Source organism: Triticum urartu, chromosome 3A (genome assembly GCF_056163025.1).
Source record: "Triticum urartu cultivar PI428250 chromosome 3A, HENAU_Tu73, whole genome shotgun sequence".
Classification (NCBI taxonomy): Eukaryota; Viridiplantae; Streptophyta; class Magnoliopsida; order Poales; family Poaceae; genus Triticum; species Triticum urartu.
The window spans coordinates 380,259,020-380,286,717 of NC_141875.1; the positions used below are offsets into that span (position 1 = coordinate 380,259,020).

General features: G+C 51.5%; 1 protein-coding gene across 3 annotated transcripts; it reads left to right on the forward strand.

Moving 5' to 3' along the window:
• Positions 1–1,147: 1,147 nt before the first annotated feature.
• LOC147979768 (uncharacterized) lies at positions 1,148–27,698 on the forward strand. 3 transcript variants are annotated; one of them, XM_087547155.1, is made up of 3 exons: positions 1,163–1,799; positions 3,082–3,159; positions 13,533–27,698. In XM_087547155.1, exon 3 carries the CDS (start codon positions 18,732–18,734, stop codon positions 19,884–19,886), a length of 1,155 nt encoding a protein of 384 aa, XP_087403281.1. In that variant the 5' UTR covers positions 1,163–1,799; positions 3,082–3,159; positions 13,533–18,731; the 3' UTR covers positions 19,887–27,698. The 3 variants fall into 3 exon arrangements, with proteins under 3 accessions (XP_087403282.1, XP_087403281.1, XP_087403280.1); XM_087547156.1 differs by lacking the exon at positions 3,082–3,159 and having other exon boundaries at positions 1,148–1,799; XM_087547154.1 differs by lacking the exon at positions 13,533–27,698 and having other exon boundaries at positions 1,191–1,799; positions 3,082–13,341.

The following is a 27,698-nucleotide window of genomic DNA, read 5'->3' on the forward strand; positions in this document are numbered from 1 at the left end:
GTTTTCCGAATATCAACAAGAACATTGGGAGCGCAATGCTAACTGTTCTTGATCAATTATCCAAACACCGTTGTATGGGTAAACCTCATAAATTCCTTGCCCCTTTGTCTAAATGGTTTAATACTTGGAGCCCTATCATGCTTTGCTTTTCCTTGGGAAGGATATACTCCCAACTCTTCCTTTCCATTGGATTATTTGATCTGATAATCATATTTTTCCTGTCCATTGGTTTGTTTAAACCTTTCTTGTGACGTATATGGTATAATCAGAAATAAATTTTTATAAAACACCCCGATGTACAACCTTGTCAGTGAGACCCTGTTACTATTGTTGCTGACATTTCGGTATCACCGATGGACACGAACTTTGCCTATTGGTCCGCCTCGAATTAACGAGCAGCCAGTAAGATGTCACCACCCTCCCTACTATTGATCGATTTTCATCACAGTTCCACAGGATCGGAACCCTCTCCTGTACAACCTTGATTCTGAAGTATCCTATGCCCTTGGTTTTGTGTGTTATCATGAGCCACCTTTCGAGATATGATCTATTCCCGATGCTCTGAACCCCTTTTCACACTCTGTTCAGGTATCGATCAGATGTACATTCACTTGAAAACTTTTTATTGTACCTTCATACTTTGCTCTCGATGTTTCCTAAGTTTCAAATTGAGAGGTGCCTCGATGCCACGTTCACTGAGATAGCCCCCAGGTACCTATCTTGTGTTGAGCTCCGTCCTTCCCAAGTCTTTCCCCCTTACACCACCCCTTAAATCTCGGGACGAGATTTCTTGTGGTGGAGGAGATTTGTAACACCCACAGTGTCATGCTACAGTAACCCACTGTGATTAAGCTAATCATTTTACTAAATAGTGTTTAATCACCTTTGATTCAAATATCCTTTGAAATTTCCACTTTCAAGTCAAATTCAATATGCAAATGAAATATGAAGTTGCACAAAAGTTGCTGCAAAATAGTTCATCTTTTACCCAAAATTCCATAACATTTAATTGTTAAGGAAAACAACATCACCTCCAAGCCAAGATGGACTTTAGCGATTAGAATAGTGCTATTTCACCATTTTAAAATGCTATTTTATTTGTGAAAATTCCAATTAGATTCAATTGTCCCTCAAACTATTTGTGGCAGTGCCAAATACTACAAAGAATTTAAGTGGTCTAGTCCCACCTTTTTCAAGGTATTTTGGTAGCCAAAACTTTTCCCTTTGTCTCTGTTTTAATAAAACAAAAAGAAAACAGAAGCCTAAAAAAGTGAAAAAAGGACACCCTTGGGCCCCTTGGCCCAAAAGGCCAAGGCAGCCCAACTGGACCAACCGGCCCAACCCTTCCCCGGGTCATCTCTCCCTCTCCTCCCATGTATGACTGACCGGGAGGGGGCTCCCGCTCGTCCCCGCCGGACCTGGCACCGCGCCCCATACGCCACCGACGGGAGGATAAGGCCGCCCCCCTGGCGCCTCGGTTCCCTACTGGCCTCACTCTCGCTCTCATCCACTTCCTCCCTCTCCCAGACGTTCCCCTCTCCAGTTCTGCCCCACTCTAGAACGCCACCGACGCCGCTGTTGCCGTCGACCTGGCGGCCATCGTCGCCCCCACGCCGAGCTGGGAGGTCCCGCGGAACCGCCGTCTTCTGCTTCGTCTTCCTCGCCCACGAGCTCAAGCCCGGAGCCACCGCATCGGCCGGATCGACACCATCTCCTTCCTCGGTCGTCGTCGTCGTTCTTCGTCGATCCGTAGCCTCTGCAGCTCCTAAGTCACCAACAGGCCTCCGTGTGCCTCTGTGGTGAGCTGCTCGACCGATTCCCCTCATTTTCCCCTTCGATCCATGCCGTTCTACCACACTGTTCGCCATGGACCGAGCCCCCAAGAGCTTCCATGTACGTGTGCGTGTGTTCTCTAAGTTGCTGCTGCTCCTTACACGCTGGTACTGCCGCTGCTCCTGCGCAATGTTGCTACTGCTCCTCACCGCGCCCGCGTCCCGCGCGTGCGGACCTTGCGCCTCTGCGAGCCGGCTCTCGCGCCCGCGCCCGCTCACCCCGCCGCTGGCCGCGCTCACCGCGTCCCGCAGCCACCCCTCGTACGCGTTGCTCCTGCATCGCCCGCGCTCCGCCCGTGACCTGCCTGCGCGAAGCCGCGGTCCCTGCTGCTCGGCTGCTACCTTGCCGCTACTTTGCCGATGCTTCATACTGTTGTCGCTACTGCTGACTCCTGTTGCTTGCTTCTGCTATGCCGCTATTTCGCTTGCTGCTGTCGCCTCTCGTTGTTTTTGCTGATGCTCCTAAGCGTTGCTCCTGAGTGCTAGTTATTGCTGCTCCTAGATACTGCTACTTGCCGCTGCATTTTCCTCCTGCTGCCGCTGCTAGTTGCTGCTAATGGCCATGGTCGTGGCCATGTCCAAGCACATGTGGTGTGCGTGTGTATGCACATCCACCACCGGCCGGCCGTGCAAATTATCTTAGGGACTAATTACTAGTTAGTTTTACTACTAGCCAATGACAATGGCCCCCACTATTAGCTAATCTAATTTAATTAAAGTCTAGTTAACCATAGGCAATGACACGCGGGACCCATAGGAACTATTCATTGGTTGACCCAGTCAACAGCTGACTGTACTGTTGACTTTGACCTGGCCCTACATGTCATTGACTGTGGCTGGCAACACACTTGGTGACAAGTGTAATTTTACTGTTTTATTTTTGAAATAGTAATAAATCCAGAAATTCATAAAATCTATTAAAACTTTGAAAAATAATATAAAATAATCCGTAACTCGTATGGAAAAGTGTTATACATGAAAGTTGCTCAGAACGACGAGGCGAACCCGAATACACGGTCCATTCGTCCGCCACATGCCCCTGGCATAGCGAACATGCAACCTTTCCCCTCCGTTTTGTTTGTCCGAAAATGCCAAATTTCGGGAAAACTTCCCCGGATGTTGTCCCCCTTCGCCGATACTGTGTAACACCGCGTTAGAACACCTCTAGCGCTGATTTTGTCTTCTCTTGCATAGTATTGCACTTGTTTGCTCTGTATTTACTGTTTCTTCCCCCTCTTCTCTCCGGTAGACCCCGAGACCGTTGCTGATGCCGCTGTGACCGACTACGTCGACGTCGACCCTTCTTCCCTTTCAGCGGAGTTTCCAGGCAAGCCCCCCCTTTGATCATCCCGATATCGCCCATTTCATTCTCTCATGCTTGCATCAGATTTTGCTACTGTTATTGTTTGCTCCTATTCTGATGCATAGCCTGCTTTTGTAACCTGCTTATTGTTACCTTACCTGCTTATCCTAAACCGCTTAGTATAGGTTGGTTACTGACCCATCAGTGACCCCTACCTCGTCGTTGTTGCCCCTGCTTCATCATCGAAGACCCGATCAACAGGATTGAAGACCGGGCCCCGGCACCGCACATCACTTTCCCTTAGTTGCTCGACACTACTAGGTTACTATCGAGTGTCGAGGGTGAGAACTCATCAGCACTTCTGATGTTAACCCTGTAGAGTAGCTATTTGGTCATGGACATCGAGGGTGATTTCCTCCCTAATCACTTCCGTTACGACTAGTCGTGCATTCCTAGCCCTTGCTGCACGTCCTCGAGACGGGGCGACGGGGTCACATCTTTCGTGAGTCTCTGCTTGTTACCGCGCGTTCCTAATCCACTACGATTTGGATACTTGATCCGAGGGGCCTCTGGCCTGATAGCACTAACCATCACGCGGGCATAGTATGGGCGTTCTGCGTCGTATGCATCAGCCAAAGCTTAATAGACGTCATGCGATTGAGCGGCGCGCGCCGGGTTGGACTGGTAAGCTCCTGCCTTTTTAAGGAGGTAGCTAGGTCTGCTCACCGGCCGCCCACGCAACGTGTAGGAGTTCCCGGGGCGATGGCCCAAGACCCTTGGGGGCATAGGTTTAGTCCGGCGTGCTTGACCTCTCTATTAAGCCTAAGTCGGGTTGCGGCGTATTGTTTGGCCGAGGCCGGGCATGACCCAGGAAAGTGTGTCCGCCCGGAGTTAATCGAGCATGGTGGGTAAGTTGGTGCACCCCTGCAGGGAAGAAAACATCTATCGATAGCCTGTCCTACGGTAACGGACACTTGGAGTTGTATCCCGATCGATACAATTAGAACTGGATACTTGTGATGAGAAATGAATGGATATGAGAAATGGATAGTATGGCTCTGGAATTGCTTTCTCGCAGGGAGTCGAGAAAGGATCTCTGGCCGAGGTTGATAACACTACTACTACTTTACATTATGTTGATCTGTACTCTTCTAAATGCTGCAAGATGCTTGAAGATACTTGAAGATGCTAGTCTTCGATAGGCTAGGCTTTCCCCTTCTTTCTGGCATTCTGCAGTTTAGTCCACAGATACATCCCTTTTCCTTTGATACAGATGCATACTTAGATTAGATCTGATGTAAGTGTGGGAGTCCTGGATTAGGGGGTCTCCGGACAGCCGGACTATCTTCATTGGCCGGACTGTTAGACTATGAAGATACAAGATTGAAGACTTCGTCTCGTGTCCGGATGGGACTCTACTTGGCGTGGAAGGCAAGCTATGCAATACGTATATGGATATCTCCTCCTTTGTAACCGACCTTGTGTAACCCTAACCCTCTCCAGTGTCTATATAAACCGGAGGGTTTTAGTCCGTAGGACAACAATCACAACATACAATCATACCGTAGGCTAGCTTCTAGGGTTTAGCCTCTCTGATCTCGTGGTAGATCTACTCTTGTAACACCCATATCTTCAATATTAATCAAGCAGGACGTAGGGTTTTACCTCCATCTAGAGGTCCCGAACCTGGGTAAAACTTTGTGTCCCTCGCCTCCTGTTACCATCCGGCCAAGACGCACAGTTCGGGACCCCCTACCCGAGATCCGATGGTTTTGACACCGACATTGGTGCTTTCATTGAGAGTTCCTCTGTGTCGTCGCCGTTAGGCTTGATGGCTCCTACTATCGTCGGTAGCGATGCCGTCCAGGGTGAGACTTTTCTCCCCGGACAGATCTTCATATTTGGCGGCTTTGCACTGCAGGCTAATTCGCTGGGCCATCTGGAGCAGATTGAAAGCTACGCCCTTGGCCATCTGGTCAGATTTGGAAGTTTGAACTACACGACCGACATCCGCGGAGACTTGATCTTTGACGGATTCGAGCCACAGCCGGGCACGCCGCACTGTCTTGATGGGCATGACCTAGCTCTGCCACCAGACGGTACTCCATAGGCCGCGCCCACACCAGCTCCGACCCTTAGCTCGGAGCCAGCTGCACCAATCGAGGATGGGTGGCTAGACACCACCTCAGGGGCTGCAGTCTCAACGGCGATCGAGCCAAACACCAGCATAATCCTCCGCGCAGCCCGTGACTCCAAGGTGCCGGACTCTCCTCCGGACCCCGAACCATCCGCGCCCCTGCCAATCGAATCCGACTGGGCGCCGATCATGGAATTCACCGCTGCGGATATCTTTCAGCACTCACCCTTCAACGACATTCTGAATTCACTAAGGTCTCTCTCTTTGTCAGGAGAGCCCTGGCCGGATCATGGCCAACAGGACTGGGATGCGGACGACAAAGAAATTCGACGCCCACCCACCACCCACTTTGTAGCCACTGTCGATGATTTAACCGACATGCTTGACTTTGACTCCGAAGACATCGACGGTATGGATGACGATGTAGGAGACGAACATGAACCAGCACCTATAGGGCACTGGAAAGCCACCTCGTCGTATGACATATACATGGTGGATACACCCAATGAAGGCAACGACGACGAGATAGCGGAGGATGACCCCTCCAAGAAGCAACCCAAGCGCCGACGTCAGCGGCGCCGCTCTAAGTCCCGCCAAAGCAAAAGTGGTGATATCGGCACAAGAGATAATAACACTCCGGATAGTGCCGAAGACAACGAAAACCCCCTCCAGCAACAGTTAGATCAGGAGGATGAAGGAGCCAGCTCTCCTGAGAGAGCGGCTGGCGGAGAGGAGGAGGATGACAATTACATGCCCCCCTTCGAAGACGAGGCAAGCCTCGGCGACGATGAATTCGCCGTACCAGAGGATCCCGTCGAACAAGAGCGCTTCAAGCGCAGGCTTATGGCCACGACAAATAGCCTAAAGAAAAAGCAGCAGCAGCTTCAAGCTGATCAAGATCTGCTAGCTGACAAATGGACTGAAGTCCTCGCAGCTGAGGAATATAAACTCGAGCGTCCCTCCAAGAGTTACCCAAGGCGCAGGTTACTACCCCGACTGGAGGAAGAAGCGTATGATACGGCTGATCTGCCACCTCGTGGCCGCGATAGAGAGGCATTCATGCCGAAAGCTCAGCCTCCACTCCAACGCCATCCAAATAAAAAGGCATGGGGAGATACGCCAGACCTGCGAGACATATTGGAGGACAAAGCAAAGCACTCAAGATCGATCTACGGATCACGAGAGCGCACCACTCTACGAGACGGTAAATGTCACGTCGGATACAGTAAAAGCAAATCCGGCCGGGCCGAACACAGCGGGCAGGACCCATACGAGCTGCGTCGCGATATAGCCCAATACAGAGGCGCCGCACACCCCTTATGCTTCACAGACGAAGTAATGGAACATCAATTCCCAGAAGGTTTCAAACCTGTAAACATTGAATCATACGACGGCACAACAGATCCCGCGGTATGGATTGAGGACTTCCTCCTCCACATCCACATGGCCCGCGGTGATGACTTACATGCCATCAAGTACCTCCCACTAAAACTCAAAGGACCAGCACGACATTGGCTTAATAGCTTGCCAGCGGACTCCATTAGCTGTTGGGAAGATCTGGAAGTCGCATTCCTCGACAACTTTCAGGGCACTTATGTGCGACCACCAGACGCCGATGACTTGAGCCACATAATTCAGCAGCCAGAAGAATCGGCCAGGCAATTCTGGACTCGGTTCCTTACAAAGAAAAACCAAATCGTCGACTGTCCGGATGCGGAGGCCTTAGAGGCTTTCAAGCACAATATCCGAGACGAGTGGCTAGCCCGGCACCTTGGTCAGGAAAAGCCGAAATCTATGGCAGCCCTCACGACGCTCATGACCCACTTTTGTGCGGGAGAAGACAGTTGGTTGGCTCGCAGTAAAAACATATCAAAGAACCATGGTACCTCAGATACCAAGGACGGCAACAGCAGGTCACGTCACAACAAGCATAAGCGCCGCATTAACGGCGAAAGTACTGAGGATACGACAGTCAATGCCGGATTCAAAGGCTCTAAACCCGGTCAGCGGAAAAAGCCATTCAAACAAAGTACGCCGGGTCCGTCCAGCTTGGACCGTATACTCGATCGCTCGTGTCAAATTCACGGCACCCCAGACAAGCCAGCCAATCACACCAACAGGGATTGTTGGGTGTTCAAGCAGGCCGGCAAGTTAATTGCCGAAAACAAGGACAAAGGGCTGCATAGCGATGACGAGGAAGAACCCCGGCAGCCGCACACTGGAGGACAGAAGAGGTTTCCCCCGCAAGTGAGGACGGTGAACATGATATACGCAACCCACATCCTCAAGAGGGAGCGAAAGCGTGCGCTCAGGGACGTATATGCGCTGGAGCCAGTCGCCATGAAGTTCAACCCTTGGTCCTCCTGTCCGATCACCTTTGATCGCAGGGACCACCCCACTAGTATCCGTCACAGCGGATTCGCCGCACTGGTCCTAGACCCAATCATCGACGGATTTCACCTCACTCGAGTCGTCATGGACGGCGGCAGTAGTCTGAACCTGCTTTATCAGGACACAGTGGGCAAAATGGGTATAGACCCCTCAAGGATCAAACCCACAAAGACGACCTTTAAAGGCGTCATTCCAGGCGTAGAGGCCCACTACACAGGCTCAATTACACTATAAGTGGTCTTCGGATCCCCGGATAACTTGCGAAGCGAAGAGTTAATCTTCGATATAGTCCCGTTCCGCAGTGGTTATCATGCACTGCTCGGACGAACCGCATTCGCTAGATTCAATGCGGTACCACATTATGCATACCTCAAGCTCAAGATGCCAGGACCTCGCGGAGTTATTACAGTCAATGGAAACACAAAGCGCTCTCTCCGAACAGAGGAGCACACCGTGGCCCTCGCTGCAGAAGCGCAAAGCAGCCTTTCAAGGCAATCTACCAGTTCGGCGTTTCAAAGCCCGGACACCTTCAAGCGCGCTCGGGGCAATCGGTAAACAGACCGCCTAACACGATCTGAGCTCGCGTAGCAATACGGCGGCCACCCCAACCACAGCCCAACGACGTTGTTCGTGCCGCGCGTACATCATTATGCATTAAAAATACCATGGGCATAGATGGGGAGGAGGAGGCACAACTACGGCACGTCCCAAAACGAAGCCTAAACCGCACCAGGGGCTTCCCGTTTGGTTATTTTTCTTTTTCTTTCAGGACTTCAATCTCTGGAAACACTGTCCGGCAGCTCTATTGCCGAACACATGATACAGCAACCAAGGAGGCCGACGACTACGGAATTCCCAGGTGGATTACAGATTTCACATAATTCCTCAGCTTGCCCTTGGATGGGACATAGTCCTACTCTTTTGCTCATTACACTATCTGTATCACTCTGCTTTAATGCATTTTTTTAATATACAATGCGTGACATTACGACTATTATCGCATTTTTGTTATATGTATACATATCTATGCGTTCATTAATGACGCCTAGCAACCGTACACTCTGGTACGGCCAATGCACCAGGGGCTTACGTACCCACAATATGGTGTGAAAAGTCCGAACACTTTCACAAGTGCAGCATCCCGAACATATAGCATTACATGCATCAGCTCCGAATCATGTCTTTGGTCAAATGTTGGGTTTGCCCGGCTCCTATGTTTTGGTACCTTACGTTCCGCTCTATCGGCTAAGGTAGCGCTAGGAGAACTACTGCGATTGTGCCCCGGTTCTGCCAGGCCGAGCACCTCAGTAGAGAAAGCTAAAACTGACTGTCATGATAAGGCGAGAGACTGGTCGCTGTTCGGCGAGGTTTTTCAAGTCCCTAAAGACTTATGCTGCTTAGGGCGAGGGGCCGGCTCCGTCCGGCTTACAGGCGTGTATCGCGCCCCGAATTCGGCCTTCCGAATACCAGGGGCTTCGCCGAAATTTAAAATTATAGAATTCTATGGCTAAGTGAGAGTGATAAAGCATTATTGGTCCGGTTGCCTTGTTCGTTGTGCTGAGCACCTCCCTCGAAGGACCCAAACATGGGAACAAGAGTGCTCAGGTTTATCCCGAACACCCCGGCACTCGTGGCATGGGGGCAGAAGCCGAGGACTAGCCATCTCTCAGATTGGATAAACAGCCAAACAGAATGTAATATTTTAAATTCACACAGGCGTTGCATAGCGCATATGAAACAAGTTTTCATTACACAGGATAAAAAACGAGCAAGTCTCATTCAAATATTACATTTTTTGAACACTCATCCGCGATAAGACGGGCGCCCGGCAGAACACCCTCGTAGTACATCTCGGGGTGGCGGTGCTCCTTGCCCTCTGGCGGCCCCTCCTTGATAAGCTTCACGGCGTCTAGCTTGACCCACTGCGTTTTCACACGGGCAAAGGCCCGGCGTGCACCTTCAATGCAGACGGATCGCTTGACGACCTCCAGCCATGGGCGGGCATCCACAAGCCGCCTCACCAGGCCGAAGAAGCTGTTTGGAAGGGCGTCGCCAGGCCACAACCGGACTATGAAGCCCTTCATGGCCTGATCGGACGCCTTATGTAGCTCGGCCATCTGCTTCAGCTGGTCGCTCATTGGCACCGGATGTTCGGCCTCAGCATACTGAGACCAGAACAGCTTCCCCGTCGAGCTTCTGTCCTCGGCCTGGTAGAACAGTGCGGCATCGGACACACTGCGGGGCAAATCTGCGAATGCTCCTGAAGAGCTCCGGATTCGGGTAAGTAATCGGTAATTCACCTTTACATGCTTGCTTTGCATATAGAAAGCCTTACCCGCCGCTATCTTCTTCATCGCGTCAATCTCCTGAAGGGCCTTTTGGGCCTCGGCCTTGGCACTCTTCGCGCTCTCATAGGCCGCGACAAGCTCAGACTCTCTCGTCTTCAAGTCAAGCTCCAACGCCTCGTGCTTGGTCACGAGAGCCTGGAGATCTTGCTGCACCTCGCCCACCCGAGCCTCGTGCCTCTCTCGCTCGGTGCACTCCTGGGCCGCCTTTTCTTCCGCCTGGGACAGCGCTTGCTTCAGGGTCACCACCTCGGTCGTGGCCCCTGGCAAACATACAATGATCCTGTCATTTAGTAATCGCGTCCTTTTTCTCATCTACAGACGGGGTATCACTTACCCTTGTTCTCCTCGAGCTGCCTCTTAGCAAGGCCGAGCTCTTTCTGGGACACCTCGAGGTCCTCCTTCAGTACGGCGACCTCCGCAGTCAGTGCGGCGGACGCCAGCAGCGAAGCCTGCATATGCATATTGACATACTTATATTAGAATCCTGCGATATTATTTGATCCTCTGTTCGGCTTTTCTTTGTGAACACCAAACAAAGCATCAGGGGCTACTGTCTATGCGGTAACACTTCTACGACATTTTAAAACACTTACCTCGAAGCCTGTTAGAAGGCTAGTACAGGCTTCAGTCAATCCGCTCTTGGCGGACTGAACCTTCTGGATCACCGCACTCATGATAATGCGGTGCTCCTCCTTGATGGAAGCGCTGCGAAGCGCTTCCAACATAATGTCCGGCGCCTCTGGATGGACAGAGGTCACCGGTATAGGCGTCTCACTCTCCTTATAAGGGGACCGCCTGCCCGAGCTCGGGTCCGTTGGAGGGTCCGGCGTGGTGTTCGGCTGAGGGCCGAACTCGGAGCTCTCGGGGACCCCGTCCCCTTGGCTCCTGGAGTTCGAAAGGTTGCCTTGCGGTGCCTCCGGGACTGTCCCCCCTCGATCCAGTGCCTCTTGAGACAGCACCTCGGTGTCATCGGCTGGATGAGGGGAGGTGGCCGTCGGGACTGGATCGCTATCCATGTCCGACGTACCCAGGGAGCCGTCCGAGGATACCTCGATATTGGCTTGGGGCGGCCTGCACAATTGAGTTCGGTGTTAGGGAAAGCAACGCGACAAAGGAATCCTATGGGTTACTTTGGTATCCGAACACTTACGATCTCCCCTGGGGCTTGCCCCTGGGCAACCACTCGTCTTCACTTTCGTCGGCGGCGGTAGCGCTGTCCGGAGGGAGCGTCCTTCCCTTCTTGGACCCTTCGGCCTCCCCAGTTGGGGCGGCCTTTCTTTTCTTGTCTCCCCCAGTCGGTGGGGAGCCTCTTCTTCCTCTTCCTCGTCTTCGGGGGAAGAGTGCGCCGCAGAGTCATCGGACGGCGAGTCCGACGACGCCTGGCGTCGGGAACTCTTTCGAGCTCCCTTGGCCTTCTTGGTCTTCTCCGGCACCTTATAGGGGGCCGGAGTCAGCATCTTCGTCAGAAGAGCGTCTGCGGGGCCTTCGGGCAAGGGAGCCGGACAGTCGATCTGTCCGGCCATCTTCTGCCAGTCCTATCAAAATTATGGGAGTTTAGATCCCGCATAGAGCCAATCTATATAAAACAAATATCCTGTAAGAGGTAAAACAACTTACCGCACTGGCGTGGCGCTTCGCGCTAAATCCGCGATCCTCAGTAATGGGGGGGGGGGGGGAGGGAACCGGACTCCAGTCATGTATTCAGAACATGGTGGATAAGAAGCTCAAGCTTGTCAACATAGTCCAGGTTATGCTCGTTCACCGGATACTCCCGTGCCAACAACGGGAGTTTACCTTGTGGGAGTTCAATCCGGCGCAGCACCGAACTCTGAACAGGCTCTTCTCTTTCCAGGAGGTGAGCCGCATGGGGATGCCGGATCGGAACTCGGGGGCCGCTACCCATGCGGGGTCGCGCGGCTCGATGATATAGAACCACCTCGATTGCCACCCCTTTATGGTGTCCATGAAGGTGCCCTCGAGCCATGTGATGTTGGGCATCTTGCCCACCATGGCGCCTTCGCACTCCGCCTGGCGGCTGCTCACTACCTTCGGCTTGACATTGAAGGTCTTCAGCCATAAGCCGAAGTGGGGCTTGATGCGGAGGAAGGCCTCGCACACGACGATAAACGCCGAGATGTTGAGGATGAAGTTTGGGGCTAGATCATGGAAATCTAGGCCGTAAAAAAACATGAGCCCCCGGACGAAAGGATGGAGAGGGAATCCTAGTCCGCGGAGGAAATGGGTGAGGAATACCACCCTCTCATGGGGCTCGGGGGTGGGGATGAGCTGTCCCTCATCTGGGAGCCGGTGCGCGATGTTGTCGTGCAGGTATCCTGCTCTCCTCAGTTTCATGATGTCTCCCTCCGTGACGGAGGAGACCATCCACTTGCCTCCTGCTTCGGACATGGTTGGAAAAGGTTGAGATGGAAGTGAGGACTTGGGCGCTAGAGCTCGAGTATGTGGGAGCGGATGAGCAGAGGAGGAAGAAGGCATGGATAGAAAGGTGAATCCTTATCCCTTTATATGGGCGGACAAAATTAAACGTCCCCACTTGTCTAGTAAAACTCTCTTATCCCCCAAGCGCCGCAATTGATGGCGCGGTTGGGTTACCCACGCCCGTATTGATGAGAATCCCGTAATAATGGGACACGGTCTCTGCTTTGACAAGACGTGTCGAAAAACTGCCTCGCGTTATGTGCGGGGCTGGTTAAAAGAAACGGTTTGAATAATCACCGGGCCATGACATAACGCCATGCTGTCAAAACAAGCCAGCAAATTAGATCTGCGAAAAAAACATTATTCTCTCTACGGTGAAATGTGGGACTTATTTTGCAGGGTCGGACACTATCCTCGTATTCAACTTCTTCTATAATGTATTCGAAGAAGGAACCCGCCTTGCAATGCCGAAGACAACTGCACGCCGGACTCATCGTCATTGAAGCCTGGTTCAGGGGCTACTGTGGGAGTCCTGGATTAGGGGGTCTCCGGACAGCCGAACTATCTCCATTGGCCGGACTGTTAGACTATGAAGATACAAGATTGAAGACTTCATCTCGTGTCCGGATGGGACTCTACTTGGCATGGAAGGCAAGCTAGGCAATACGTATATGGATATCTCCTCCTTTGTAACCGACCTTGTGTAACCCTAACCCTCTCCGGTGTCTATATAAACCGGAGGGTTTTAGTCCGTAGGACAACAATCACAACATACAATCATATCGTAGGCTAGCTTCTAGGGTTTAGCCTCTCTGATCTCGTGGTAGATCTACTCTTGTAACACCCATATCTTCAATATTAATCAAGCAGGACGTTGGGTTTTACATCCATCAAGAGGGCCCGAACCTGGGTAAAACTTTGTGTCCCTCGCCTTCTGTTACCATCCGGCCTAGACGCATAGTTCGGGACCCCCTATCCGAGATCCGCCGGTTTTGACACCGACAGTAAGTCTTGCGAGTACTTTGGGTGAGTACTCACGGTTGCTTTGTTACCTCTTTTCCCCCATACCCGATTGTTGTGACCAGATGACGGTTCCCAGGAGCCAGACGACACCACTGAAGACTACTGCTACCCTGAGGGTGCCTACTACTACGTGACGGCCGCTAACGACTTGGAGTAGTTAGGAGGCTCCCAGGAAGGAGGCCCTGCCTTTTTTATCGTTGTTGCTTTTGTGCTAGCCTTCTTAAGGCAAACTTGTTTAACTTATGGCTGTACTTAGATATTGATGCTTCCACTGACTCTTGTGTATTCGAGCTTATGTATTCGAGCCCTCGAGGCCCCTGGCTTGTAATATAAAGCTTGTATTATTTTAATTTGTGTCTAGATTTGTGTTGTGATATCTTTCCGTGAGTCCTTGATCTTGATCGTACACATTTGCGTGTATGATTAGTGTACGGTCAAATCGGGGGCGTCACAGTTCTTCTCTGAATTCTTATATTCATGATTTGATATCTTTGCAAGTCTCTTCGAATTATCGGTTTAGTTTGGCCTACTAGATTGATCTTTCTTGCAATGGGAGAAGTGCTTAGCTTTGGGTTCAATCTTTCGGTGCCCTTTCCAAGTGATAGTAAGGGCAGCAAGGCACGTATTGTATTGTTGCCATCCAGGATAAAAGGATGGGGTTTGTGTCATATTGCTTGATTTTATCCCTCTACATCATGTCATCTTGCTTAATGCGTTACTTTGTTCTTATGAACTTAATACTCTAGATGCATGATGGATAGCGGTAGATGTGTGGAGTAATAGTAGTAGATGCAGAATCGTTTCGATCTACTTGACATGGACGTGATGCCTATATTCATGATCATTGCCTTAGATATCTTCATAACAATGCACTTTTCTATCAATTGATCGGCAGTAATTTGTTCACCCACCGTAATACATGCTAACATGAGAGAAGCCACTAGTGAAACCTATGGTCCCCGGGTCTCTTTCTTATTATATTGCATCTCTTTTATTATCGCATCTTGTTTAATATTTTGCAATCTTTACTTTCCAATCTATACAACAAAATACCAAAAATATTTATCTTACTATCTCTATCAGATCTCACTTTCGCAAGTGACCATGAAGGGATTGACAACCCCTTTATCACGTTGGTTGCGAGGTTCTTGATTGTTTGTGCATGTACTAGGTGACTTGTGCGTTGTCTCCTACTGGATTGATACCTTGGTTCTCAAAAACTGAGGGGAATACTTACGCTATTTTGCTGCATCACCCTTTCCTCTTCAAGGGAAAACCAACGCATGCTCAAGAGGTAGCAAGAAGGATTTCTGGCCCTGTTGCCGGGGAGATCTACACCAAGTCAAGACATACCAAGTACCCATCATAAACTCTTCTCCCTCGCATTACATTATTTTCCATTTGCCTCTCGTTTTCCTCTCCCCCACTTCACCTTTGTCGTTTTATTCGCCCTCTTCCGTTCGTCTCTTTTTGCTTGCCTCTTGTGCATCCATATGTTAGATCGTTTGTTTCGCCTTCATGGCTAGTTCTCCTATCATTGTTAATACTCCCGATAAATGAAGTTCTTAATTTTAATCAAAGGGAAGGAGAAAACCTAAAAGATGCTTGGTATAGAATTTGCAATGCTCAAAATAGATCTACTAAAAAGCAATCTACTTCCATTCTTTGCAATTTTTACATAGACATCACTCCTTGGTATAGATATGTTCTTGACACTATTACTGGAGGGAATTTCTTGGGAAGCCACACTTTTGATTCTTATAATGCTATGATAGATTTGTTAGTCCCACCACCTATTTTGGTCAATGGAACTATTTTAACTTTGGAACATGTGATGCAAATGCTTCATATTATTGAAAATAAAATTGCCACTGTAGAGTTAATAAAAATTTTGGATAAAAAGATCCACAACCAAATTACTTAATATGGATCTAAGGTAGGAGTTACTCTGAAAAATCTTAAGGAAAAGGAACCCATAGTTAATGAGAAGATAGATCAAGATTCCACTAGAATTGATAAACTCAAAGATATTATTACCAACTTGGTGTCCTCTTTCTCTGCCGTTAAAAACACCTCAAATCCTCCTCCTACCAAAGTTCCAAGTTTATCTATGTTCCTAAAAATAAGGGTGAATCTTGTAGTAAGAAAAATGAAGACCTCAAATCAGTAAGTGTTCACCCCAACTTTTTCGATATCATTAAGAAACCTTTTGCTAAAAATGAATTTCTTGATTTCCTACCTAGGAGTTTGATCATTAGCAAAACAAAGAACCTCCTAAGGGTTATAAGTGTTCAATTGAAGAATTGCATACAGAAGATGACAATACCTAGATCTACTTTTGCTTTTATGCCTAGCTAGGGGCGTTAAACGATAGCGATTGTTGGGAGGCAACCCAATTTTATTTTTGTTCTTTACTTTTTGTTCCTGTTTAGTAATAAATAATTTATTTAGCCTCTTTTATGATTGTGTTTTTTATGTTTTAATTAGTGTTTGTGCCAAGTAAAGCCTTTAGGATCTTCTTGGGTGATTGTTGTTTGATCTTGCTGATAAAAACAGAAAGTATATGCTCACGAAAATAATTTTAATTTTTTACCAGAGAGCGATAAAATACCAATTCCAACTGCAGTAGATCAATATAGAAATTGTACTGGTCGTCCTAAGTTTTTAGAATTTTTGGAGTTACAGAAGTATTCGAAACCTTCATATTGCTACAGACTGTTTTGTTTTTGACAGATTCTGTTTTTCGCGTGTTGTTTGCTTATTTTGATGAATCTATGGCTAGTATCGGGAGGTATGAACCATAGAGAAGTTGGAATACAATAGGTTTAATACCAATATAAATGAAGAATGAGTTAATTACAGTACCTTAAAGTGGTGGTTTATTTTCTAATAGTAACGGAGCTCATGAGATTCTCTGTTGAGTTTTGTGTTGTGAAGTTTTCAAGTTTTTGGGTAAAGATTTGATGGATTTTGGAACAAGGAGTCGCAAGAGCCTAAGCTTGGGGATGCCCAAGGCACCCCAAGGTAAAATGCAAGGACAACCAAAAGCCTAAGGTTGGGGATGCCTCGGAAGGCATCCCCTCTTTCGTCTTCGTCTATCGGTAACTTTACTTGAGGCTATATTTTTGTTCACCACATGATATGTGTTTTTCTTGGAGCATCTTGTATGATTTGAGTCTTTGTTTTTTAGTTTACCACAATCATACTTGCTATATAAACCTTTTGGGAGAGACACGCATGAATCAGAATTTATTAGAATACTCTATATGCTTCACTTATATCTTTTGAGCTATACAATTTTACTCTAGTGCTTCACTTATATCTTTTTAGAGCACGGTGGTGGTTTTATTTTATAGAAATTATTGATCTCTCATGATTCACTTATATTATTTTGAGAGTCTTTTAGAATAGTATGGTAATTTGATATGGTCATAAAATTAGTCCTAATATGATGGGCATCCAGAATGGGTACAATAAAAACTTTCATATAAAGTGCGTTGAATAGTAGGAGAAGTTTGATACTTGAAGATTGTTTTGAGACATGAGGATGGTAATATTAGAGTCATGCTAGTTGAGTAATTGTGAATTTGAGAAATACTTGTGTTGAGGTTTGCAAGTCTCGTAGCATGCATGTATGGTAACCGTTGTGTAACAAATTTGAAGCATGAAGTATTTCTTTGATTGTCTTCCTTATGAGTGGTGGTCAGGGACAAGCGATGGTATTTTCCTACTAATCTACCCCCCTATGAGCATGCGCGTAGTGCTTGGTTTTTGATGACTTGTAGATTTTTGCAATAAGTATGTGAGTTCTTTATGACTAATGTTGAGTCCATGGATTATACGCACTTTCCCCCTTCCACCATTGCTAGCCTCTCTAATACCGCACAACTTTCCCCGGTACCATAAACCCACCATTTACCTTCCTCAAAACAGCCACCATACCTACCTATTATGGCACTTCCATAGCCATTCCGAGATATATTGCCATGCAACTTTCCATCATTCCGTTTATTATGACACACTCCACCATTGTCATAATGCCTTGCATGATCATGTAGTTGACATCGTATTTGTGGCAAAGCCTATCAGCGTTCTGGGAACGGGGGTCCCCAAACTTGCCTACCTGTGGCCCGCTGCGTGGCTAAGCCAGCAGGTCGTACGACCCATCTTCATCAACAAGGTATCCAAGACCCTCGCGAGGCGGATGACACAACACCTCCTCTGGAGTGGCCTAGTCGGGCAGGCTCACGAGGAGCGGAGATATCAAGGCGAGGCAAACCTCATGAGGCTCTCATGACGTGTGCCATGACGATCGGCACCAGGCGGGCGACAGGCGGGCAACAGCGCGCACAGCGTCCTTGTTTCCTCTTTGGTGCTAAGGAGGCCTGCGCAGACGAGGAGTACCGAGGCATCATGCAAAGGTTGCCATATCGGTGCAACAACACCAGGACCAGAAGGACGGCAAGACGGAGGTCATCGTGGAGCCCAAGACGACGTCACCACCAAAGCCTTTCGCAGGCGGAGACCGCCTTTGTCAGGATAGCTTGTACTAGCTGTGCCCCTTCAAATTTGCCCGCCGTTGTTGGCTCCCTTCCCGCTCAATATTTGGGAAGAGGACCAGGGCATCTATAAGTAGGATTAGCCACCACCATAGGCAAGAGAGGACCATTTTGGACCATCCAGAACCACACAAGTTAGCCAGGCACAAGAACACCTCAACCTCAGGAGGCTGTTCTTCCCATTGTATTGTTCATCATCAGCCCTAGAGGCAATCCACCACCACCACACTGGAGTAGGGTATTACACCACAATGGTGGCCCGAACCAGTATAAATCTTGTGTCTTTCTGTGTTGCGAGTTCGTCGAGTTCGTCCGCGAGATCTTAGTGAGCTAGGGCGTAGATCGGTGGGAGGAAAAGACTTCACGCGCACCCCAGTGTTCGAACCTTAAGGGTTTGCCGGAACCCCACATCCGACATTTGGCACGCCAGGTAGGGGTGCACCATAGCTTCCCCTCCGTCGCCATCGCGCTTCGCCCACATGGCAGGCGCCCTGCCGACTCCGACGGTCAGCGTTCACAACGGGGCCAGGGGCTCCGAGCCCTGGCCCCCGCCTTGCGACGGGTGCAGTGGCCGCCCAAGTTCAGGCCGGAGATGCCGCCGCGCTACGACGGCGCGGCGGACCCGTCAGCTTTCCTGCTGGCGTACGAGGAGGCCGTCCTCGAAGCCAGGGCAATGACAAGGTCATGGCCAACTAGCTTCCCATGGCCCTCGCCGACGAGCCACGCGCCTGGCTGCTCAACCTTCCTGGATCCACGGTGGCATCTTGGGAGGAGCTCCGCGACCTCTTCACTGCTCGCTACGCGGTGACGGCGCACCACGCAGTCGCAGCCCTGCTGGGCGGTTCTCAAGGACCGTCGTCAGACCACCACGCCAAGCCATTCGTACGTCAGATCGGGGCCTCCTCCAGGTGCCCGGGGGCTCCGCCGGGTTGGGCTGCGCCAGAGGCCGACCTCACCTTCGGCTCAGAGGACCACCCCGACTCCACCGCCGGCTCCGGAATGCTCCCGATGCTCTGCATGCCCACCATTTGCAACGTGGCCGTCACCAAGATCCTCATCGACGGTGGTGCTTGCCTCAACTTGCTCTCCATGGAAGCCTTCAGCCTTCTCCACGTGCCACTCGAGCGGCTCGGCCTCAGTAAGCCCTTCTCGGGAGAGGGTGGTGGAGCTACCCACTCCCTGGGACAGATCCGCCTCCCTGTCACCTTCGGCACACGCGCCAACTACCGCACCGAGCTAGTGGACTTCGACATCGCTCGCATCGGTCTCCCGTACAACACCATCCTCGGGTACCCGGCTCTCGCTCAGTTCATGGCGGCGACTCACCCAGCTTACAACCTCATGAAGATGCCAGGGAGCAAGGGCGTCCTCACCATCAAGGGGGACACTAAGGAGGCCGTGACGGCGCTCAGGCTCGCCTTCAAGACCGCGGCAGCAGCACAACCCGCCGACGCCGGTGCCCCCGCGGCCAGGGAGGCCACGCCCACCAAGAAGAAGCAGCTGTCCACCCAAAACAAGGCGGAAACCAAGCAGGTATCGGTCAGCAAGGACGGGTCTTCAGGAGCCATCTTTACCATAGGAGCCGTCCTTGACCCGGAACAAGAAGAAGCCCTGGTGAGGTTCTTGCGCACGAACAAGGAGATATTCGTGTGGGAGCCCAATCAGCTGGTGGGGGCCCCGAGGGAGGTGATCCAGCATCATCTAAGTGTATGCCCCAACATCCGCCCCGTGAAGCAGCGAGCGAGACAACAGTCCACTGAGAAGCAGGCCTTCATCGTCCAAGAGAAACGCAAGCTGGAAGCGCAGGTGCCATCCGAGAGGTCCGATACCCCGAATGGCTGGCGAACCCTGTCGTAGTGCCGAAAAAAGGCGGGAAGGAACGGATGTGCGTTGACTTCACCAATCTTAACAAAGCCTGCCCCCAAGATCCGTTCCCACTCCCGCGCATTGACCAGATTGTCGACTCCACCGCCGAGTGTGACCTGCTGTGCTTCCTGGATGCGTTCTCAGGGTATCATCAAATCAAGATGGCGGTGGAAGATGTGGAGAAGACGGCCTTCCTGACACCATGTGGGGTGTACTACTACACCTGCATGCCCTTCGGGCTGCGCAACGCGGGCACGACCTTTCAATGGTTGATGGACATTGCTCTGGGGTGGCAGCTCGGGAGAAATGCAGAGGCCTACGTCGATGACATAGTGGTCAAGTCTCGCGAGGCGAGGACATTGATTCAAGACTTGGAGGAGACCTTCGAGAGCCTACGCCAAGTGAACTTGAGGCTCAACCCGGAGAAGTGCGTGTTCGGCATCCCCTCTGGCAAGCTGCCGGGATTCCTCGTATCCCACAGAGGGATCGAGGCTAACCTAGCGAATATCAAGGCCATCGAGGACATGAGCCCACCACAGACCCTCAAAGAGATGCAGAAGCTAGTTGGGCGGGTGACCGCGTTAGGGCGTTTCATCTCCAAACTAGGAGAGCGCCCCTACCTTTCTTCAAGCTCGTGAAGAAGAAGGGGCCGTTTGAGTGGAACCCGGAGGCCGACTGGGCCTTCCGAGACCTCAAGAAATACCTTACTAGCCCCCCGGTGATGGTGGCACCGCGGCCCCTCGAACCTCTAGTACTCTACCTTGCTGCCACCCCGTACTCCATCATCGCAGTGTTGGTGGCAGTTCGGGAGGAGCGCCAAGCCAAGGGTGCACCGCGCCAAGCCAGGGCTAAAGTGGCACGGGGTCAGGAAGGCGCAGCAAAGGTGTCAACGGTGGAAGGCCAAGCTCAGCAGGGCGGCATCGCAGAAGCCCCCGAGGACAATCAGGTCTCAGGGATCCTCCCACCTCAGGATATTCCCCGATCTCCGCATGACCCGAGCCTCGACAGTGTGCCGGCCCTCGTCGAACACCCGGTGTACTTCGTCCGCATTGTACTACGGGACGCAAGGGCATGCTACCCCATGCCCTAGAAATTCCTGCTCGCACTCCTGGTGGCCTCACGCAAACTGTGACACTACTTCCAGGGCCACCCCATCAAGGTCTTCTCAGCCTACCCATTGGAGAGGGTACTTAGGAGCCCTAACTCGGCCGGAAGGATCGCTGAGTGGAACATCGAGCTGCAAGCATTCTAGTTGGAGTTCAGCACTACCAGGGTCATCAAAGGGGCCGCACTCGCTGACTTTGTGGCAGAATGGACGGATGCCCCGATACTCGAGGAAGGAGAAGACCGGTCCACCTCCCCAGGAAGTGAGGCCCCGAACGGCTGGGTCATTTATTTCAATGGCGCCTTCGCGCACCAGGGCGCGGGGGCTGGAGCGGTGCTCATCTCGCCCACCCAGGACAAGCTCTACTACGCCGTGCAACTCCGCTTTCAGCACGGCGAGAAGGTCTCCAACAATATCGCAGAATACGAAGGCCTCATAGATGGCCTGAAGGTTGTGGCGGCTCTAGGGGTGAAGCGCCTCAGCGTCAGAGGCGACTCACAACTCCTCGTCAACTTCTCCAACAAGGTGTATGAGCCGAAGGATGAGCATATGGAGGCCTACCTCGCGGAGGTGCGCAAGATGGAGAAATAGTTCTCGGGCCTGGAGCTGCAGCACGTGCCCCGGGGCACTAACAAGGAGGCCGACGACATCGCCAGGAGAGCATCCAAGCGGCAACCACAGGAGCCAGGCGTCTTTGAGGAGCGGCTCTTCAAGCCATCATCTGCGCCACCTCTTTCAAGCATGATTCAACCTCGGGAGGAGCTCCCCCAGCCTCCGGCCATAGGAGCCCCAGCCTGTGGCCCGACCTCAGGAGCTCGGCTGCTCTTGGCGCTCGAGCCCCAGGAGGAATGTTGGACCAAAGAATTCAAGGAGTACTTAACGCACGGGACGCTGCCAGAGAAGGAAGAGGAGGCAGAGTGCGTGGCCCGGCAAGCCACGACATACTGTATCTAAGATGACGAGTTATAGAGGAAACGACCGAACGATGTCACGCTGCACTGCATATCCAGCGATCAAGGAAGGGAGCTGCTGATTGACATACACGGCGGGGACTACGGACACCACTCGTCATCATGAACCCTTGTCTGCAAGGTGTTCCGTAGTGGATTCTACTGGCCTACAACACTCAACGACGCAGTCGAGCTGGTGAAATCCTGCGAAGCTTGCCAGTTCCACGCCAAGCAAACCCAACAGCCAGCTTAGGGTCTTCAAGCTATCCCACTCACATGGCCGTTCGCGGTCTGGGGGCTGGATATCCTAGGCCCGTTCCCTCGGGCGCTAGGGGGCTACCGCTACCTCTACGTCGCCATCGACAAATTCACCAAGTGGGCGGAGGTGGAAGCCGTCCGTACCATCCCGGCCGGCTTTGCTGTCAAGTTCATCAAGGGCCTCGTAAGCCGCTTCGGGGTCCCCAACCGCATCATCACAGATAAAGGTTCGCAGTTTACTAGCACCTATTCAAAACCTACTGTGCTAACCTTGGAACGCAGATCTGCTACACTTCGGTGGCCCATCCCAGGAGTAATGGTCAGGCCGAACATGCTAACGTGGAGGTCCTGAGGGGCCTCAAGACCAGGACCTTCAAGAAGAAGCCGGAGGCCTGCGGCATGGGCTGGCACGACGAGCTCCAGTCCGTACTATGGTCCATCCGAAGCACCGCCACCAAGCCAATGGGAGAGACTCCATTCTTCCTCGTTTACGGAGCTGAAGCGGTCCCTCCTCACGAGGTCAAGCATCGCTCCGCACGGGTCCTGGCGTTTGACGAAATGCAGCAGGACGCCACGCGGGGGATGGACCTCGTGCTGGGGGAGGAACGTCGCCGCGAAGCTGCGCTACGGGCGGCGAAGTACCAGCAAGCATTGCGGCGATACCACTGCCGCAACGTCCGCTCCAGGACACTCGAGACGGGCGACCTAGTCCTGAGGTGTGTCCTCTCCAGGGAAGGGCTGCATAAGCTTTCACCAATGTGGGAACCGTTCAAGGTCGTCCACATCTCCAGGCCTGGCGCCGTGCGCCTGGAGACACAAGACGGGGTACCAATCCAAAACGCCTGGAACATCCAGCACCTCCGGAAGTTCTACCCATGAAGCAAGGCGTAGAGCCTGTGAAGCAAGGCCCAGAGCCTGTGAAGCAAGGCCCAGAGCCTGTGAAGAAAGGCCCAGAGCCTGTGAAGAAGGCTTGGTGCCTGTGAAGAATCCCCGCCCGTGACACTCTCACGTAATAATGAGTTCGGGCTATACACGCCCCGGAGTCTCAGGAGTGCCGGCCTCAGGCCCTGGGGCTCCCGCCCACGCCTAGTGCAGCACTTAGCTCCGCATTGGTGAGAAGACTTGAAGACTAGATTAGGTGCCGGACGTGGCTTTTCATTTGCTTTCCGTAGTTGGCTTGCTTTTCCTTAATTGAAGTTTGCTTTTGGCATTCCTTGCTGATCTGACCCCCTCACCTCTCACTGCATTTTTCCGGCTTAGGTTTGCTCACGTTCTCTCTCTCTCGCATGCCTCGCGAGGGGGCTAGGCAGGTGCCCTCGCGAGCATTTTTTTCTCCCTTCTCTGCCTTCTCAAGAGCCACCCTCATTCGAGCCCAAAAGTTGGTGTGCTTCTCCTAGTCCGTGCCCCTCGGGTACCGCGGCACAAAGCGCCAGGTCAGGGGCAGGGTGAGCGACGAATCTTTTAGCGCACTTCCTAACGAGTTTTTGTAGTTCCCGAGCGAATGCAGGCCGCCGAGGCAAGATGGACACGAGGAAATGAGCGCCTCCTAAGGAAGAGGGCCTCCCGAATATACCAGGTTAAGTTACCTTCGCACGAAGTAACGACACAACACGGGAACAACACACATAGTGCAACAACCGAGGAACTATAGTTCGATACACGCCCCCCCTGGGCCCATACTAGTTTCATTCTTGATGCAGGAAAAAGAGTAAAACAAAAGTAGCATTGCAGCAATCCGCAGAGGCAGACCCCTAGCAGCACCCCGAGCCTAGCCGGATCGTTCTTCGCGCTTCACGGAGGCGCGGCGATGAGATGACCCACTACCGCCTTGAAAGCGGGCGCGGAGGCTGGTCGTGGCCACTGCTGCTGGAGCTGTCACCGGAGGAAGAGCCGCCGTAGCTGGACAAGACACAGCCGCCCCCGAGGGCAGGCTCGCCCTCATCCTCATCGCGACCGTCCCGGAGACCGAGCACCTCCTCACCATCGTTCGCCTCGGGGCAGCACTCGGCGCGGCGTCCATCTTCCCCAAACACCATCACGTAGAGGGTCGATCCACCATCGTACTTGAAGTGGAGGGCGCACCGCCTGCCCAAGCCGCGCGCGCGGGCGAACGTCTGCCAGCCACGGGCCAGAGCTATGTTGCCCACGGCGGAAGTCGCGACTGCAACCCAAGACGCCTTGCTACAGAAACCATCCGCCTGCAGCCAGAGTCCGCCTGGACCGGAGGCCGGCAGCTCGTTGGTGAAGAAGCGCGGAAGTGGGAGCCAGTTGCCGGCCAGATTCTCCGACCAGACGACAAACTCCGGCGACACTTCCATCGTGTGGAAGCGCGGACGGGGGGGGGGGGGGGGGCACCAGAGCACGCCTCCCCTCGTCAACTGGATCGCCATGGCTGGGACGACCCCCTCCGCGGGCCGCGGTGCTGCTCTGACAGTGGGCCACGGCAGGGGCGCGGTGCGCTTGCGCGGACGGTCGCGTCCGCGCTTGGGCGCCGGGTCCCTCGCGAGGGGCCTTTCCCTTCTCGGCGGCAGAGAACTTCCTTCGTGGCGCCATTGGTGGCACTCCAAGCAATGGAGCGAAGAAGAAGAAAGCAAGCGAGGAAGAGATGGGCGAAGGGGGCTCCGCCCCCCTCCCCATTTAAAGCAAGGGAAGGCCAACCGACGCCTCCCACGATCGCAGGTAATGATGGTTTTCTTTGCATGCCGTAGAGACTTGTCGAATCGTGTGGTTGTCGAGACAGCATGGGGAAGCGGAGACGCCCGCATCTGATCAACCGCCACGCGTCAACCGAGGGTGCAGGCTTTTGGGGGCCCGCGGTGCTCCGTACTTGACCCTTGGCTTCGCCGTGAAGCCAAGCCTGAGCGCACCTTGGGCCCGCGGGCTACTATCGGCATTCTGGGAACGGGGGTCCCCAGACTTGCCTGCCTGCGGCCCGCTGCGTGGCTAAGCCAGCAGGCCGTACGACCCATCTTCATCAACAAGGCATCCAAGATCCTCGCGAGGCGGACGACACAAGACCTCCTCTGGAGTGGCCTAGTCGGGCAGGCTCACGAGGAGCGGAGATATCAAGGCGAGGCAAACCTCATGAGGCTCTCGTGATGTGAGCCATGACGATTGGCACCAGGCGGGCGCCAGCGCGCGCAGCGTCCTTGTTTCCTCTTTGGTGCTAAGGAGGCCTACGCAGGCGAGGATTACCGAGGCATCAGGTAAAGGTTGCCATATCGGTGAAACAAGACAAGGACCAGAAGGACGGCAAGATGGAGGTCATCGTGGAGCCCAAGACGGCATCACCACCAGAGCCTTTCACAGGCGGAGACCGCCTTTACCAGGATAGCTTGTACTAGATGCCCCCCTTCAAATTTTCTCGCCGTTGTTGGCTCCCTTCCCGCTCATTATTTGGGAAGAGGACCAGGGCCTCTATAAGTAGGACTAGCCACCACCATAGGAAAGAGAGGACCATTTTAGACCATCCAGAACCACACAAGTTAGCCAGGCACAAGAACACCTCAACCTCAGGAGGCTATTCTTCCCATTGTATTGTTCATCATCAGCCCTAGAGGCAATCCACCACGACCACACTGGAGTAGGGTATTACACCACAATGGTGGCCCGAACCAGTATAAATCTTGTGTCTTTCTGTGTTGCGAGTTCGTCGAGTTCGTCCGCGAGATCTTAGCGAGCTAGGGCGTAGATCGGTGGGAGGAAAAGACTTCGCGCGCACCCCAGTGTTCGAACCTTAAGGGTTTTCCAGAACCCCACTTCCGACAAAGCCACCATTCATAATATTTTCATACATGTCACTCTTGATTCATTGCACATCCTGGTACACCGCCAGAGGCACGCATATAGAGTCAATATTTTTTTTCTAAGTATCGATTTGTTATCTTTGAGTTGTAAATAAATAGAAGTGTGATGATCATCATTATTAGAGCATTGTCCCATGTGAGGAAATAAAAAAAGGAGAAAGGCCAAAAAAGGGAAGGCCCAAAAAAGGAAAAAAATGAGAGAAAAAGAGAGAAGGGACAATGCTACTATCCTTTTCCCACACTTGTGCTTCAAAATAGCACCATGATCTTCATGATAGAGAGTCTCTTATTTTGTCACTTTCATATACTAGTGGGAAATTTTCATTATAGAACTTGGATTGTATATTCCAACAATGGGCTTCCTCAAATGCCCTAGGTCTTCGTGAGCAAGCAAGTTGGATGCACACCCACTTAGTTTCTTTTATTGAGCTTTCATACATTTATAGCTCTAGTGCATTCGTTGCATGGCAATCCCTACTCACTCACATTGACATCTATTGATGGGCATCTCCATAGCCCATTGATATGCCTAGTTGATGTGAGACCATCTACCTCCTTTTTGTCTTCTCTACAACCACCACTCTATTCCACCTATAGTGCTATGTCCATGGCTCATGCTCATGTATTGCGTGAAAGTTGAAAAGGTTTGAGATTACTAAAGTATGAAACAATTGTTTGGCTTGTCATCGGGGTTGTGCATGATTTGAGTATTTTGTGTGACGAAGATGGAGCATGACCAAACTATATGATTTTGTAGGGATGAACTTTCTTTGGCCAGGTTATTTGGAGAGGACATAATTATTTTGTTAGTATGCTTGAAGTATTATTATTTTTATGTCAATATTAAACTTTTGTCTTGAATCTTTCAGATATGAACATTCATGCGAAAATAAAGGAAATTACATTGATAAATATGTTAGGTAGCATTCCACATCAAAAATTCCGTTTTTATCATTTACCTACTTGAGGACAAGCAGGAATTAAGCTTGGGGATGCTTGATACGTCTCCAACATATCTATATTTTTTTATTGTTCCATGCTATTATATTATCTATTTTGGAGGTTTAATGAGCTTTGATATCCTCTTTTGTATTATTTTTGGGACTAACCTATTAACCGGAGGCCCAGTGCCAGTTTCTGTTTTTTTCCTATTTCGGTGTTTCGCAGAAAAGGAATACCAAATGGAACCTAACCTTCGCGATGATCTTTCTTGGACCGAAAGCAAACCAGGAGACTTGGAGTGGAAGTCTAGAACTCCGTGAGGTGGCCACGAGGTAGGAGGCCGCGCCCCCACCCTCGTGGGCCCCACCGAGCTACACCGACGTACTTCTTCCAACTATATATAGCCTTATACCCTAGAAACACCAGGGGGAGCCACGAAACCACTTTTCCACCGCCGCAACCTTCTGTACTAGTGAGATCCCATCTTGGGGCCTTCTCCGGCGATCTACCGGAGGGGGAATCGATCACGGAGGGCTTCTACATCAACACCATAGCCTCTCCGATGAAGCGTGAGTAGTTTACCACAGACCTTCGGGTCCATAGTTATTAGCTAGATGGCTTCTTCTCTCTCTTTGATCTTCAATACAAATTTCTCCTCGATGTTCTTGGAGATCTATTCGATATAATACTCTTTTGCGGTGTGTTTGCCGAGATCCGATGAATTGTGGGTTTATGAACTTGA

Coding starts and splice junctions, on each gene's coding strand:
- LOC147979768 (XM_087547154.1), top strand. CDS start 5,462: ATGGAATTCACCGCTGCGGATATCTTTCAGCACTCACCCTTCAACGAC.